At 36.9% G+C, this 16,289-nt stretch overlaps 2 protein-coding genes across 2 annotated transcripts; one reads left to right on the top strand and one right to left on the bottom strand.

Annotated features, from left to right (window-relative positions):
* Positions 1–417: 417 nt before the first annotated feature.
* On the top strand, positions 418–13,052 carry LOC124820269 (formin-like protein 20). The gene is made up of 17 exons (XM_088106174.1): positions 418–698; positions 1,485–2,188; positions 2,335–2,556; positions 2,630–4,362; positions 4,454–4,583; positions 4,989–5,060; positions 5,541–5,639; positions 5,792–5,833; positions 8,518–8,598; positions 8,675–8,725; positions 8,810–8,891; positions 9,085–9,179; positions 9,256–9,327; positions 10,200–10,316; positions 11,668–11,736; positions 11,817–11,883; positions 12,088–13,052. Exons 1-17 carry the CDS (start codon positions 626–628, stop codon positions 12,252–12,254), a joined length of 3,876 nt encoding a protein of 1,291 aa, XP_087962300.1. The 5' UTR covers positions 418–625; the 3' UTR covers positions 12,255–13,052.
* Positions 13,053–14,338: 1,286 nt separating this feature from the next.
* Positions 14,339–16,012, bottom strand: LOC124820267 (uncharacterized). The gene has a single exon (XM_047291931.2). It carries the CDS (start codon positions 15,670–15,672, stop codon positions 14,686–14,688), a length of 987 nt encoding a protein of 328 aa, XP_047147887.2. The 5' UTR covers positions 15,673–16,012; the 3' UTR covers positions 14,339–14,685.
* Positions 16,013–16,289: the final 277 nt, after the last annotated feature.

The following is a 16,289-nucleotide window of genomic DNA, read 5'->3' as shown; positions in this document are numbered from 1 at the left end:
GGCAACTTTATCCAAAGGAAAATGACACTTGAACAACCATTTTTGACAACATTTAGACACGCGCACACGTGTCAAAATCTGAGTGGTCCATTTTCATTTAATTTTTCCAACTGGACCACTCAGATTTTGACACGTGTGCGCGTGTCTAAATGTTGTCAAAAATGGTTGTTCAAGTATCATTTTCCTTATCCAAATATTTCATGCAAAGAAAAAGTACGTAAATATTATTTCATAAAAAAAAAGAAAAAGAGAAGCTTTTTAGCTTTACGGATTATATCACCTTGTCACATAAAGAGAAGACCTTGCCAGGAACTACGAACGCATGATGCTGTAGAATTATCGTAGGATATCTATACCTATATATACATATATGCGAGAAATGGATGAAGATGGTTTTCGTGAGAAAGACTCAAAGAAATGATTTGACGTTGATGAATGATATTGTAATGGTGTTGGTGTTGATGATGATGATGATGGATGAGTTTACTTACTATAAAAAAAATCCTTCCTTTAATTTAACTATAACTTACCGAAACCAAAAGCAAAGCCGCATGCATGGCCCAGTTCCAACCCAACCAAGTCGAAAGTAACACATTTTTCATACTCAGAAGTACATCCCATTCCCATGGCTCTTTTCCGAAGGTTCTTTTACCGGAAACCACCCGATCACCTCCTCGAGATCTCCGACAGACTCTATGGTGTCTCTCTTTCTCTCTCTCTCTCTCTCTCTCTCTCTCTCTCTCTCTCTCTCTCTCTCTCTCACATTCACTTCCTTTTTTCTTACTTTACCTACTTACTTACACCTTTTTCTTTAACCATGTCTACTTTACATTTGTAATTATTGTTCTTGTGAATTGAAGCATAGTTCTTGTGACTGATGGCTGAGTTTTGACCTCGGTTTCTGAATTTTTTTTCAAGTGGGTTTATGGTAATGCAGTGACAATGTGGACTCTGTTTCTGTTTCTGGGTTTTCTGTGCCATTGGGTTTGGTCTATTCCTGTTGGTCATGTTTTTCAGGTTTGGGAGGGTGTTTGGGGTAAGGGTTATTCAAGATGTAACAAAAATGTGGAACGAGAGGGTTGGATTTGGAGTGACTTGAATAAAATAGTAGTCTCTGTAGCGATTCGTCAGCAGAGGATTTTTAAGTAGAAACTCCAGAAAGGAATGTTGATTTTGTGTGGAAGATGTGTTTTGAGTGAGACTTTTGTACTCGTCCTCAAGGTTTTATGATGTAGTTGCAGTCACAGTTTTGGCAGAATTCTTCGTATTGTGAAAAATTACACACAAATGTTGTCACCACTGGAGTTGCAATGTGATTGTAATTACTAAATCTTGAAGTTGTATCCTGAATCGTGTTTGGAGCCCCTCGTTTAGAACCTTGCTTGTTGTTACTGAGATTATAGTTGTTGTTGTGTCTTGCAGTAACAGTTGTTTCTGTTTAGTGTCAGAATGAATTTTTGTGTAATACTTGACTGTTTATGCAGTTTTTGATTGTTGCTTCTCCAAGAATGTGTTGGAGGAAGAGGAGTACAAGGTTTATGTTGGGGGGGTCGTGGCTCAGCTACAGGATCACTATCCGGATGCTTCTTTCATGGTGTTCAATTTCAGAGAAGGGGATAGGCGCAGTCGAATTTCAGACATAATGTCTCAGTACGAGATGACAGTTATGGAGTACCCTCGGCAATATGAGGGTTGTCCCCTTTTGCCTCTGGAGATGATTCACCACTTCCTTCGGTCAAGTGAGAGCTGGTTGTCCTTGGAGAGCCAACAAAACGTGCTTTTAATGCACTGTGAAAGGGGTGGTTGGCCTGTACTTGCGTTTATGCTAGCTGGTCTTCTGTTGTACAGGAAACAGTACAACGGGGAACACAAAACTCTTGAAATGGTGTACAAGCAAGCACCCAAAGAACTTCTCCACCTTCTATCCCCTTTGAATCCACAACCTTCTCATTTGAGATATCTTCAGTACATTTCCAGGAGGCATTTGGGTTCTCGATGGCCTCCATCAGAAACACCCTTATATTTAGATTGCATTATTCTCAGGGTCCTTCCTCTGTTTGACAGAGGAAAAGGATGCAGACCGGTTGTGCGTGTCTATGGTCCAGACCCTTCAAAACCTTCCAACCGAAGTTCTAAGCTTCTTTCCTCCACTTCAATGGGCCAAAATCATGTTCGCCACTACTTGCAGGTGACTTAGATTTTTAAGTCGTTATTCAGTGAGTTAATTAGATACAATATCCGTGCTATTCATAATTGATTGTGAGTTTATTAGAGAGAATATCCTATTAAGAAGTTTATTAGAGAGAATATCCTATTAAGAAGTTTTAACCACAGGCAGAATGTATGCTCGTGAAAATTGACATCCGTTGTCATGTTCAAGGGGATGTGGTTCTTGAGTGCATACATTTAAGTGATGATTTTGTTCGTGAAGAGGTGATGTTCAGAGTCATGTTTCACACTGCGTTTGTACGGTCAAATATATTGACGCTGAGCCGCGATGAAATTGATATTCAGTGGGATGCAAAGGATCAGTTCCCCAAGGACTTCAAATTTGAGGTAAGTTGTTGTTTTCCTTGTCAGTTGTTTTCTGAAGCAATAGCAGTTGAACACAGTTGTATCTGTATATCAGGTGCTTTTTTTGGACGCTGATGCTGTTATGCCTAATCTAAACACAGTCGATGCGAGTGACACAGAATGTGCTTCACCTGAGGCTGAGGAATTCTATGAAGCTGAAGAGATCTTCAGCAGTGTAATTGATGTACTGGAAGGTAAGGGAGATTACGATTTTCCAATGGTTCATGACAGTGGAGTGGATGATGGAAGTCATAAAGAGATCTGGAAAGAGTATTCAGATCCTCATACTTTTCTGGATTCCGTGTTAGATGATGGGATTAACCAACAGGTTGATGATGGGAGGTACAAGCTTGACAAGGGGGTGGTTTTAGATACTCATGCTGTCAAAGATATTGGAGTGGATTATGGAGTAACTTTTATGACAACGGAAGTCACTCTGAATGCTCTTGATAAATTAGCAGTTAAGCAAAACAAATATGGCGAAGATAACAACAAAATGGAACAAGACTTAGAATCAGAACTAGGGCTGCAGGTGCTTGATATTTCCAGACCAAAATCTGATAAATTACTTATTTCTTCTGAAAAGAAACAACTTCCTTCAAACTCAAAGCCCATGCAAGAACCGCATGGTTTTCAGGCAAATTATGCAAAACCCAATGTAACAACTAGATCGGTTCCTTCTAGTAAGGGTTCTCTTCAAGATTCCATTAATTTCTCACATCCACCGTCAAGGAACAATAGTTCACCACTAACATTGTCATATGTTACCTCTGAAAACAAGGAAATCATTGATGCAAAAGGAAACTCTACTTCTAGTTCTCGTGTCTCTGAAGTAATTGCTTTTATGGACACGATAAACGACCTGAAAAGCTGTGATGGTGATAACTCAATTTCTTCAGACGCTGTACCTGAAATAGGCTCAAACTGTCCAGTCAAAGAGACATCTCTTCAGTTAGCTAATCAAGCACCACAACAGAGCTATGATCAAATGTTACAACTTCATCCACCTCCACCTCCTCCTCCACCTCCAATTTTTGGACAAAATACCCATTGGAAATCTGTTGGACCTCCTTCTCCTCCCATTGCAAATGGTGTAATTCCATCAAAAGTTTCACTAGCACCACCACCACCACCTCCTCCTCCCCCTCCTTTGCAGTCTACAAATGAACCTTCGCTTCCTTCTACCTCAATCTCTCCAACAACGTTTAAAGCTCCACCTCCTGCACCCCGATCACCACATTATCCTTCACCTCCTTTAAGTAAATCTACACCACTTCCTCCGCCTCCTTTAGGTACTGCTCCACCAGCACCACCACCTCCTCCTCCTTTAAGTGCTGCTCCACCACCGCCACCTCCTCCTCCTTCTTTATCCAGAGGTTCACCTCCCCCACCACCGCTCCCTCCATCCAGTAGAGCACCACCTCCACCGTCATCTTCTTCACTGTCCAGAGCTCCACCTCCTCCACCTCCACCAAATCGTGGACCACCACCAACAACAATGCCTGGAGGCACAGCTCCTCCACCACCTTTAGGTGGTCGAGGCCAACCTCCTACTGGAACGCGAGCTACTCTTGCTCATTCTCCCCATGTACCTCTTGGTGGTGCTCCTTTTCCTTCACCAATTGGAACTGATACAAGAGGGAAAGGTCGGGGACTTGGACGTCCTACTGGGGCTGGTGCCATGGGAACTCGGAAATCCTCCTTAAAGCCTCTGCATTGGAGTAAGGTAACAAGGGCATTGCAAGGAAGTTTATGGGATGAACTACAAAGACGTGGAGAGCTTCAAATGTAATTTAACTTGCCTATTATTGATTCATTTCAATTCTCTAATGCCTGCTTTCAACTCTTCATGTTTTAATGATTGGTTTTAAATTCTTAGAACACAAGAGTTTGACGTTTCAGAGATAGAGAAGCTTTTTTCTGCAAATGTTCCAAAACCTGCTGATTCAGATGGTAAACCTGGCGGGCGGCGCAAATCTGTTGGATCTAAAGCTGACAAAATCCACTTGGTATTCTTCTATATGAATGTTCTTGAAATTTGATTTTTGAAATAAACCTTGGCTAAGGTAGTCTTGCCTTTGTACTTCACAACAAAGGTTGCTGATGTTCATGGATTCATTATATTACAATTGGAATTTAGTTCCATTGTTTTGTATGCTCAGTAATTTGTTCACAAAGAAATCGTTTCAGTAATTCGTTTTGTTATGTCAAGAATGAATGACTATCTTGGCAACATAACTGTGATATGTTGTCATTACTGTCTCTTCCATTTTCTGGAAATTCCAATTCAAATACTGCACAAGTGCAGTGTGCATTTCTTTGGCTGTTAAAGTATTTATTCAAAATTATTGATATAATGTTCATTTAGTATTTTCCTAGTATCATACCAATAAGTTTTTTCTGATTGATTGTAGATTGACCTAAGGAGGGCCAATAATACTGAAATTATGCTCACAAAGGTTAAGATGCCTCTTCCTGATATGATGGTAAGTTGATACTTCGAAATTTCTTAATTCATGCGAGCATTTTAAAACTATAATCATGCAAGCTAAGATTTCACATTAAAGCATATCATAGTAACAATGGTATTCTTTTTCCATGAAACATAGAATGTAATTTTATGAATGCAAGTATAGCAAGACATGTGGCAGCTTTGTGCATGAAATTGATAAATGCTTTATTGATGATTAAAAAGTATGTCTCTCAAGCTCAAAAGAAAGTGTTACTATATCTATCCAAAAGACTGGCCATGTCTTGTGGTACAGAAGGTTGCACAATAAAGTGCCAAAAAAAGTGTAAGTCAAGTCTTGTAGAGAGTAGAATCTTGTACTGTATATCTGCTTTTGATAATAGATGTTCTTGGAAACAGTTTCTTGCCTTATTATATATCTGCAAAAGTATCAAGCTAAATCTCTTGACTGTAACTTATTCAATTTACGGTTTTGCATGACGAAATTCATATCCAGGCTGCAGTACTGGCTATGGATGATTCAGTGTTAGATGTTGATCAGGTGGAAAATCTCATTAAATTTTGTCCAACCAAAGAGGAGATAGAGCTTTTAAAGGTGAAGCTTAACAAATTTATACGTGATTCTTGCCTCTTTATTAACAATTAAAGGTTTTCATTTCTAGAAATTTCTCTTATAATGAGTTGCTACCTTTCATTATAATTTTCTTGCGTTTCTAATTTTCATTCAATTTGGTTATGACTATATAGGGATACACCGGTGATAAGGAGAATTTGGGGAAGTGTGAAAAGGTTTGTGAATGATTTATTTAAGCCATAATATTATATAGTACTTGAGAAAAGTATAATGTGAGCTCAGAAAATTATGCGGGATTTCTATGTTGCATGAAGCTTATAGACTGGTTTTGTCTTAAGCAAAGGTTGCTGTAAAAATATCCAATACTACTGATGATGTTCTCCAGGGAAACGTTCCAAAATAGAGATGAAAGAACAAGAGTCAAAAGTACAAAGAAAGAAAGAAGAGTACAATTTCAATAGGATTTCGACATCCGAGACTCTCCCAACCAATATCCCCATTGATCCAATTGTCCCCACTCTCCTTCTATCTCTCTATTAATTACATAGATTCCGGCACAATTGTATTATTGGGCATCCTCCTAGTATAGGTCCACTTAATGGGAGGCCTACAGCGAACACCCCAACAGTTTCACCTTGTTCTCAAGGTGAAAATGTGGAAACTGCGCTTTAATTACATCTTCTGATTCCCACGTGGCTTCAAAGTTTGGAAGATCTTGCCAATGAATCAATGCTTCTGCTGTTCCAGAGGCACTGTTTCTGGCTGCCACCACTGGTGCTGGTTGAACTTGTAGCTCCAGGTCTACTGCTAACATACTAGGCAGTAGTTTTGGAGCAATTGAAGGAACTAATGCTTTCTTCAAGAGGGATAAATGAAAGACTGGATGGATTTGCTATCCGGGGTTAGTTTTAACTGGTTGTAAGAAACTTTTCTATTCTTTTATTCCCCTCACCGACTCATTTCTCTTTTAAGCACTAGCCACGCTTCAGCCCTGCACTATTTGCACAGTTCTTCCACTCACGGATCTTATTTCCGGATCACTCACTCACAACTCTTAAGAGATTGTATAGGATACACAAAAACTCACACTTCTTCATATATCTTTCTCACAGAACAATCAACCCTATTTATAATTCTGGTTTACAATAGAATCTGGTATGTGACTGGACTCAATATCTTCACCACCTAATAAGGCAATAGGTTTATGGATCTTCTTTCTTATATAGTGTTCAATTTTTTTATTTTTATCTAATATGTGACTTAGACTCATACTTGGATTCTGAATAGAACTGCACCCAAATCTCTATTAGTAGCATTTGTGTCATCAATTAATGTTTAAAAAGTCTAGAACTATTAAGATGGGTAACTCTGCCATTCTTTTCCTGAGTGAATCAAATGCAACTTGAGCTTGTTGCTGCAAAGAAATACTGTCCTTCTTGAGCAACTGAGAGGATGTGCAGTTCTAGGAGTGTCATTTTCCTTCATCCTAATTTGGTGGTACACAAATTTCATATCTAAGAAAATAAAGCAGCACCCCAAGTCATCCGACAACTTATCAATTACCGATGTAGGGAATTTATCCGGTATAGTTATTTTATTCAATGACATGTAATCAACACCAAACCGCCAACTTTCATCTATTTTCTTAACCAAAATAATGGGCTTGAGTAGGAACTCAAACTTAATAACACCAGATCTCAACATTATCACTAACTCTATATTTTGATATGGCAGTGGGGATACCTTTAGGGTCAAATGTTTGGAATTTCAGCCTCTTCTTTCAATACAATGGTGTGTGATCATGTATTATAAATGGGGGTAAGTCTTAAGGTTCTTGAAAAACTCTTGAAAATCCATTCAATATCCCTGCAACCCATTCAAATAAAACTGAAGGGTCTATCTCACCCAATGTTGGAAGTCCTACATCGACTAGAGATAAGGCCAATTTGTGTTAGAATAAACTAAAATTTATGAATTATTAGATAGTTATTGTGAGTGGGTAATGTTTAATATATTAGGAGAGCAAGAGTCAGGAAGTTAGTATGTTATTTTTTATATTTATGGTTATTACAGTGTTGTGTTTTTGTTATAATTGGAAACACTATGGCTTGGAGATGAAAGGCCAAATGTTTGTCCTTTAAAATGTGATGTTCACGTGATATGAATGCACACAGAAGAAAATTCAGATAATTCTAAGTGAGTGTCATTTTGCTAACAGTTTACTTGTATATGTGAGTGCAAATCTCACCTTACAAGTCAGTTTTGTGAGGTTGAGTTAGATTTATAGTCCACTTAATATAGTATCATATTCATGAGTTAGAGTTTATCCTAATAAAGTTTGTTATTTATTAGGTCTATTGTTTTACCCGTTATCGGACCACGTATTGATGTATATAGTAGAAGCACGAAGCTGTCTTGAAAGTACAGCTTTCCTATAGTGTAGTAATGACAGGATAAACTACTTATACTCCGATTTGATTAGAGGAAAGTTAGAAGTGATAAGGATGAAACTATCTGGTGCTATTTGTGATTTGTTTGGAAGTCGTTGCTATTACTAAAATTTAGAAGTAAGGTGAAAAGTAAAGAAATTGAGTAGCCAAACCACCATAACAAGAGAAGCAGGTTTATTTTAAGGAAAGAATTAATGGAATGCGAATTTATGAAACTAAATAATTGCAGAACACTGCTAAAAAATATTCACCCCTACTCGGAGGTTTGTGACATTCTTTGGGTTATGGATGCAAACCCTGTATTTTATCTTTTCATTTTTAAGTCTGTGGCACCACATTGTGGCACATTCCTCTATTGTTGAGACATGGATTATAAACAAATTCTTTTTATCTCTTTTAATTAAACTGTGTATGTGTAATATTCTCATATATATTGGTTTATATTTCAGTATTTTTTAGAGCTGATGAAAGTGCCAAGAGTGGAGTCAAAACTTAGAGTATTCTCTTTCAAAATTCAGTTTGGGACTCAGGTTTGCTGTTAGCTGCAATAATTTTCTGATTTTGTTGTGGATCTGGTTTCTTGAGCATCTTATTTTCACTCTGCAGATTACAGAATTTAAGAAGAGTTTACACACAGTCAACTCTGCTTGTGAAGAGGTACTTTGCTTATGAATCTAATAGATGTACCTTCCTTGTTTTTTTCTTTTTAAAACCACTTACTTTTTTTTATCTTGGCCTTAGGTCCGAAACTCATTCAAACTAAAGGAGATCATGAAGAAAATTCTTTATTTGGGTAATACATTGAATCAAGGAACAGCAAGGGGTATGTTTTCTTTAGTAACAAATGTTTTTATTGTCATTCTCATCTGGTTAGGGGAAATATATATGGTGTACTTCTCTGTATTTTTAAAATTAGATAATAATTAGCCCATAATAAGTCAGTAGAAAATAATTTACTTTTTTTTATATCTGTTCTCATATACAACATGAGTGTGAAATGTTTCCATTTTGTACAGGATCTGCCGTTGGATTCAAGTTAGACAGTCTCTTAAAACTAACTGACACTCGTGCTTCAAATAGTAAAATGACACTCATGCATTTTCTTTGCAAGGTAGTAGTCTCACTTGATTTAGATGAACATATTATTTGGTGGTTTAACTTTCAGATTTCTTCTATTTAAATTCCAGGTCCTAGCTGAAAGGTTTCCTGGACTCCTTGATTTTCACCTTGACCTTATTAGCTTGGAAGCAGCCACTAAGGTAACAACTTAGCTTTTGGTTCTTTATATACAGAAGAACAAAGCTTTGCCTTACCTTGTTACCCTGATTTATTGGTCCAGTTTTACATTTTACCCCTTATTTGTTAAAAAAAAATCCTTCCTTTTTCAATTGCATCTTGCAATGCACCCTTCCATAATTTTAAATACACCTGCATACCATGTGGGTAATACGATGAGTCAATTCATTATGTAACTTGCTTAAAGTTTCAATCATGGTCAAAGCAACTGTACGACTAGGAGACAAAAATCACAACTTTTAGCAGTTCATTCTTTTTTATTTTCCAAACACTCACATTGGACTTTGCAAATGCCACGTTGAATTCGAAGTACTTTACTTTAGACTGGAAATTATGAGGGAAAAGCAGTTGGACTTAAATTGGGGTGGGAAAATGCTGACCTAAATGTAAAAGTCCTAAATTAGCATCCTTCAACTTTGCCCTTTGATAAATATCCACTGTAATTTCAATTTGGAAATTAATCCTTTTAAACTTTGAAGAAAATAGCCCCTCAAGCAAAAAATGTGCAAATTTAGAAACCATGGATGAAATTGCAATTTCCCATATTCATAAAATCAAGAAAGTTCGCGCAGGGCCACACTTGTTGAATCAATCAAGATCAACAAAAGTCCCTATTGAATGGGTACTAACTTTTAGTTCTAGGTACCACTTGATAAATACAACTAGGTGTTCAAAGTTTAAGTAGGTTGGTTGCTGAAAATTAAAACCTTAGAGGGCTATCAACCCAGGGATATTTGCACTTTTAAGGAAAAGAAAATGATGTTTGTACTGGATAACTGTTTCTATTATTTACGTGATTGCAATGAATAGGGATCATAAATTCGTGATCTTGCAGATACAATTGAAGTCATTAGCAGAAGAAATGCAAGCAATCATCAGGGGATTAGAAAAGGTCAAACAGGAGCTGGCTGCATCTGAAAACGATGGCCCAGTGACTGAAGTTTTTCGTAAGGTGATTAGTATTCTTGATTCTTCATTATATCATTTGAAGATCACAATTCAATGCAGAGAAAGTTATGCGTTTAAACTTAAATCATAATGCTGGTTTGCTAATCTCCTTCTGAGATTAAGCACGGAGTACACAAAGTATTTCCAAAATAAGTGTGTAAAGGTCTCTCTAGTCTATACAATAATAAAGTTATTTTTATAAGGAAGACTCTCACTAAAGAGGATAATACAAATGTACATTCCTTGCTTCTAGAGTCTTAACTTCATCAAGTGAAGGATTCATAAAATGCACAAGTATTCTATATAAGATGCACTCTAAAAACTAAGCACTTAGAAGTTATGAATCTTTTCTTTGCATGCAAAGTCACCTAAGACTTTTATATCTTGTTTTTCATCAACTATTCTGCATGGCTTTGCTTCTTTTTATCGATGTCCTAGAAGGACCGTTATGACTTGTGTGTTTCTGCTTGTCCTTGTATCACACCTTCGAAGAATGTGTTTGACTTTACACTAGAAAATCCCACTGTTACCCTCTGTGCCATGGTAAAGGACAATATTTTTCTCTGTAGCTACATCTACTCTTCTGACAGCACGAAAATGAACATACAGACTCAGAAATTAGGTGTGCGTGTGTCAGAATATTCTTAGGGAAGAGTGAGCCGACTTTCTTTTAGATTCGACAACCTTGCATTTTCATAAGCGTCCAGTGAAGTCCACATATATATGTCAGTTATTGAATTCAAAGGCGTCTTGATCTAGGTAGTAGCTTGCGTCCCACGCTTCTTTAGACTCATCTAGGCTTGTAATACTTGCTTCCAACACTTTTGAGTGACTTTATTTGATCTTCAAATGTTGAGTCCAGTTGCTTCTATCTTCCTTGCGTCTGATGTTTCCTTAAACTAGGCTTATGATATTGATCTATCCTCTTGTGATATTTTCTTTTGATCTTTGTATGAGACTAACTCTTCTCCAGAGTTTGTCTAAGACCTACAATTAGTTTTATGAATTTGAGTAATCTACAACATTCCAAGTAACTTTGTTAGACAACCAAAACATAATATTATTTATTATTATTATTATTATCAAAACCATGAGTGTCTTAAGCAAGATTTTCAGATGTAGATTTGTGTCAGACCATGAGTAATATATCTGTGTTAACAACGAGAAGTTAAGTGTTCTCTTGTATTCTGTTATGTTTCTTTCAGATCAGTTAGCTTTGTTTCAGATCAGTTAGTTAGATTGATTTATATACTTGTATTTACTCTTCAGAAATAATAAAATTTATGTATACATAAATTCTAAAATGTCTCTCCTCTTTCTCAATCGTAATATCTTATATCACTTTTTTAATTCAGACATCGAAGGAATTCATTGCTGTTGCAGGGTCAGAGGTGGCATCTGTAACAAACCTATATTCTGTGGTGGTAATGTGCTTAGCCATCTTTTGGTTGATTATATATATGTATAAGGCAACATACAGATTGTGCAATTTATTTTTGTACAGGGAAGAAATGCAGATGGACTTGCCCTATATTTTGGTGAGGACCCTGCCCGCTGTCCTTTCGAGCAAGGTTGGTTTAGTGTTAATACTTTATTCTTGTTCATGGTGGAACAGAAAAGCAGAGGATGAGAGAGGAGAGTAGAAAAGGAAAGGAGGACACACTGTAGTTTCATCATTCTTGATTTGTTGTTTGGCATAAAGAAGTGACATGTTCTATCATTTATTTTATAACACTGAAGCTAACATGTTATTGTTTTTTTTCTTTGGTTTGTAGTTACTGCAACTCTCTTGAATTTCACAAGGTTGTTTCTGAAGGCACATGAAGAGAATTACAAACAAACAGTGTTAGAGAAAAAGAAAGCTGATAAAGAGGCTGAAATGGAGAAGGCTAAAGGCATTAACTTCATAAGGAAGAGTGGAAAAGATGAAGAAGAAAGTTGAGAAGGTGGCTGAAGTGTAGAAGACTAAGGGTATTCACTTCAGTAGAAAGAGGGCAAAGATAGTTGAAGACTTGTCTGCTCATTTCCACCAACGTCATTCTGAAGCTAAAGAGCAGAGATCTACCAGTGGGTAGTAAGGGGACTGCTTCCGATTTTGAGTTAAGTAGCCCACTTGGGAGATCTTGGTGTGACAATTAGCCTTTCAAGGTGATCTAATGAAGTGAAATGGCACATTCTTTCCATCTATGAACATACAGAAAAGTCTTGGGAGTGGATTCATTGATGACATCTTGAATCAAATTTTTGTTGATCATTCACAGAAGAATACTCGGGAAAGGCCAATCTAGACCGAGCATGAATGCTTCTCTGATCACTTGAGAATCATCGGAATCCAGTGAATGCCATGATAATGGATCTGATCTCAAGATTTAATAAGAAATTTTGAAGTCCGCCATGCTTCTGCTAGAGTAGACCAGGCTTTGGTTTTTATCATTCATTTGGCATTTTTCCATCACCAAAGCCTATGTCGAACCATGAAAAAACCTTGTACAAAGTTTGAACCCTCATCTCTGGGATTCAATTCTTCTCATGTAAAATAGAAAGTAGCTTCCCTTCTTCCTTTTAATATAGATTTTAGTAGACACCCCAAGAGCATGTTGTAAGCTGTCAGGTTAAGAAAAGAAAAGAATTAGAAATAAGGTCTTTGTATTGTAATTGTATGACAAGCCTGAGATAGGAATCCTAGTTTCAGTTATCTTTTGTAATGCAATACATATTAGTGAAAAAGCTTCTTGTTGCATTCAGTTATCCCATGGTTGGAATGTGTGCACACATTTGATAAAAGACACTCTTCAAATTCACTGATCCGATAGCATTTAATTGTCTTGCCTGGGAAGGTACCTCACTGAAAGCTATATTTGCATCTGCTGAGAGACATTTTCCATTTGTGACGCCATTTTGTCATACATTTTGAGACTTCATTTGGTTTGGACATTCAGAATCTTTTACTTGAGATATAGCAGAATAAAGTTGCTAAAATAACTTGATTGTCGCCCATCTAGGAAAGAAAATATTAAGATATAGCACAATAGGTGCTGCTAGAATCACTAAAAGTATGCTTATCAAATTCACATGGTGCACAGATTATATTCTTAGTAGTGACTTCCACGCTTTAACTTCACTGATATTAATTGTGCAGATAAATAGGAATGGTGGAAAAGGTAAGTTTTAACTTTGTTATCGTAGTTTACTTTGTCTGAGTTAGAGGTGGAGAATGACATGGAATCAAATATAGAGAAATACAATGGAATAGGATGGATATGAATAAAAATGTCATTCCATTGTTTGAATGTTTTATAATGGAATGCAACAAAATTTTCATTCTATTGTTCAGAAAAATTTCTCATGGAATGAGTTATAACTTTTTAATTCTCGCTTTCCAATCTATACAAACCAAAAAAATGAAACAATGCTTCCACCCTCTAGAATGACCAATCAAAACAGTCATTTTTCCCATGCCTCTCAAGGTTTGGCCGATTAGGCGAATTGACGGATCCTGATTTTGGAATAGAAAATTCCCCAGCATTTGCATTTCCTCTGTTTCTCAACATTGATGCCATGACCAACTGGTGAAAAAGTTGGAAATATCTACAAAGTTCGGTTTAAAAACACTAAATTTCAGTTGAACTTTATAGAAGCAATTCAGTTTTTTTCTGTAATTAAAAGTAGGTTCCGTGGTTTGGTGTCCATATATCATGATTTGTCGGGGCTTACTTCCATTCAATGATGACAGATGTACTTGGGAAAACAATACACTAATACCAGCACCCTATCATTCATTGGTTTACACTAATATGCTGTCATGCATACATTTTGAGAAATAATTTAGAGGCTTGAGCTGATGTAGAATGAACATATTCTTCATGGGATCCACAACTCATGCAAATCCTAAACAGCTAGACTATAATTTGTCTTTCATGGGATTCTAAAAGTAATTATGCTGGAAACCTCAGCAATAATAAAATGTGTGACCCTTTAAGATGTGATTATTCATATTCATCTATCAAACACGTTACAAAACGCAAGGAAACAAACAGCAGCTTTCGTATTATTCACAAGTAAAATATTGCCAATAAATATACAAGGTAGAGAGTTGGAATAAAAGGAAGACAGATTTTAACAGCATAAAAGAAAGACATAAAAATAAAATGGTGAATCAATCTTCAGCTTCTAGCTTTTTCACATAGCTGAGCTGAGGTTCCTCTGTTGAAAACCTTTATGCCTTCAGAAGTTGCTCGACTTGGTTCGAGTAACATGAATGAATTTTTCAAAAGCATGCAAGACTGTTTAAATAACTTGAGTTCCTTCCCTTTTGTGAAGCATAAGAAAAACCTTAGGCCAAATTTATTACAAAGATATGTACCTTATGTTACTTAAGGTAGTTCTTCAAAATTCTTGAATACCATGTAACCACAACTGTCCTCCTCTGTCGGGAAATCAATCATCGAAAACATCTTGTCTTCATGATCACCCCTCAACCCCATCTTGCAGAATTTGTAAAACATGCAGCTGACAATTGTGTCAATTATGATGAAAAGTGAGTACAAGTAAGCAATCAAAATGCCTTCTAAAACCGTAAAAGGCCATGATGACATTCCATAACTGTGATAGGCTCTTACAACCCTGAACTGGAACAAGGCCTCAATGGCTGCAAGGCCAACATTGGCAGGCAGTGCCAGGAACAAAGCCATTGATGTCTTTCCCCTTAGCATAACACAGGCCTTCAGAATTGCCATGAACCCCTTATGTTTCTCCATGCCAGATACAGTGAGTGCCATGTTGCAGATCACTAATGCATTGGCAAGGATCACAGAGAAGAGAACTGCAGCTGCAGCTGACATCAAACGTGTGCTACTTGGTGAAGAGTAACCAAATCCTTCAGCAAAGGTGAAGGCCAAAAACAGGAGGCAAAAGCAAGATGCATTTGCAGAGAGAATAAAGAAAGAATTGTAGATATAGGTCAGGAGGAGAGGCTTGTAATGGTATAGGGTGGAAGTGAAGGAAGGAGGAAAACTTGGTTTGTGTTGATTTAGAGATTGAATTACTGATGCTTTTGCAATGAGGAGAAATGTGAGAGTGAAAGGAAGGGTGAAGATTGAAGAAGTGATTGTTTGAGAAACCTTAAGGTTGAGAATGGCAAACAACTTTGATGAGGAAGGAAAGCCAGCAGCATCAAAGAGAGACTTTAGGTGACTGTGTATTTGAGGCAAGAGGGATGAAGAGGCTGGAACTAAAGCCTGTGATAGGAGTATTGATGCTGAGAAAGGAAGGGCCAGAAAAGCCACAGTTGATGAGAAAAAATGATAGTTTTGAAGAAAACTGTGAATTGATCTTCTCAGAATTCTGCATGAAACCTCCATTGGAATTGATCTTTTCCTTGCTCCTAGGAGAGAAAGAGAGAGAAGGTGAAGATTTGAGTGGCTTCTCAATTCTCAATAGGTGATGTTTGTTTCTTTTCTTCAAAGTTTTTTCTTTTGATTTTGCTCTTGATTTTTGAGGGTTGGTTGGAGAGTTTAAAGGAACGGATAGGCCAACAAAAAATAAACTAACTCCTAGCAAGGTGGAGTTGTTCAGGAATCTGAGACTGTTATTGGTTTCTTGAGAAAATTTATATTTTTGAATCTTGTTTGTGCAGTGAAGAACCCCACCAATAGGTTCATGAGAGGGCAAAGCAGAGCAGCAAGTCCATGGCGTCAGTGAGTTGATATATTAGCCTTTAGCAATAAGTGATTTGGTATGACAGCCTTTAAGTCTTTGTCTTGATTATGAAATGTCTCCTTACTTCAATTCCACATAATTCAGTCAGTACCTTATTATTGATGCCTAGAATACTCTTTTGCATCTCTAAGTAATATATTTAAATCATTCCAAATTTAATCATTCAATTTTTCCCCCTTATCTTCTAATTCAAGTGTCATTTTAAAAATAAAAACAAATATTTATGGGTTTTACAAACTCAACATTTCAGTGCAAATAT

Source organism: Vigna umbellata, chromosome 2, assembly GCF_029865625.1.
Source record: "Vigna umbellata cultivar VRB3 chromosome 2, Vumbellata_1.0, whole genome shotgun sequence".
Classification (NCBI taxonomy): Eukaryota; Viridiplantae; Streptophyta; class Magnoliopsida; order Fabales; family Fabaceae; genus Vigna; species Vigna umbellata.
This window is presented reverse-complemented; position numbering and strand designations above follow the sequence as displayed.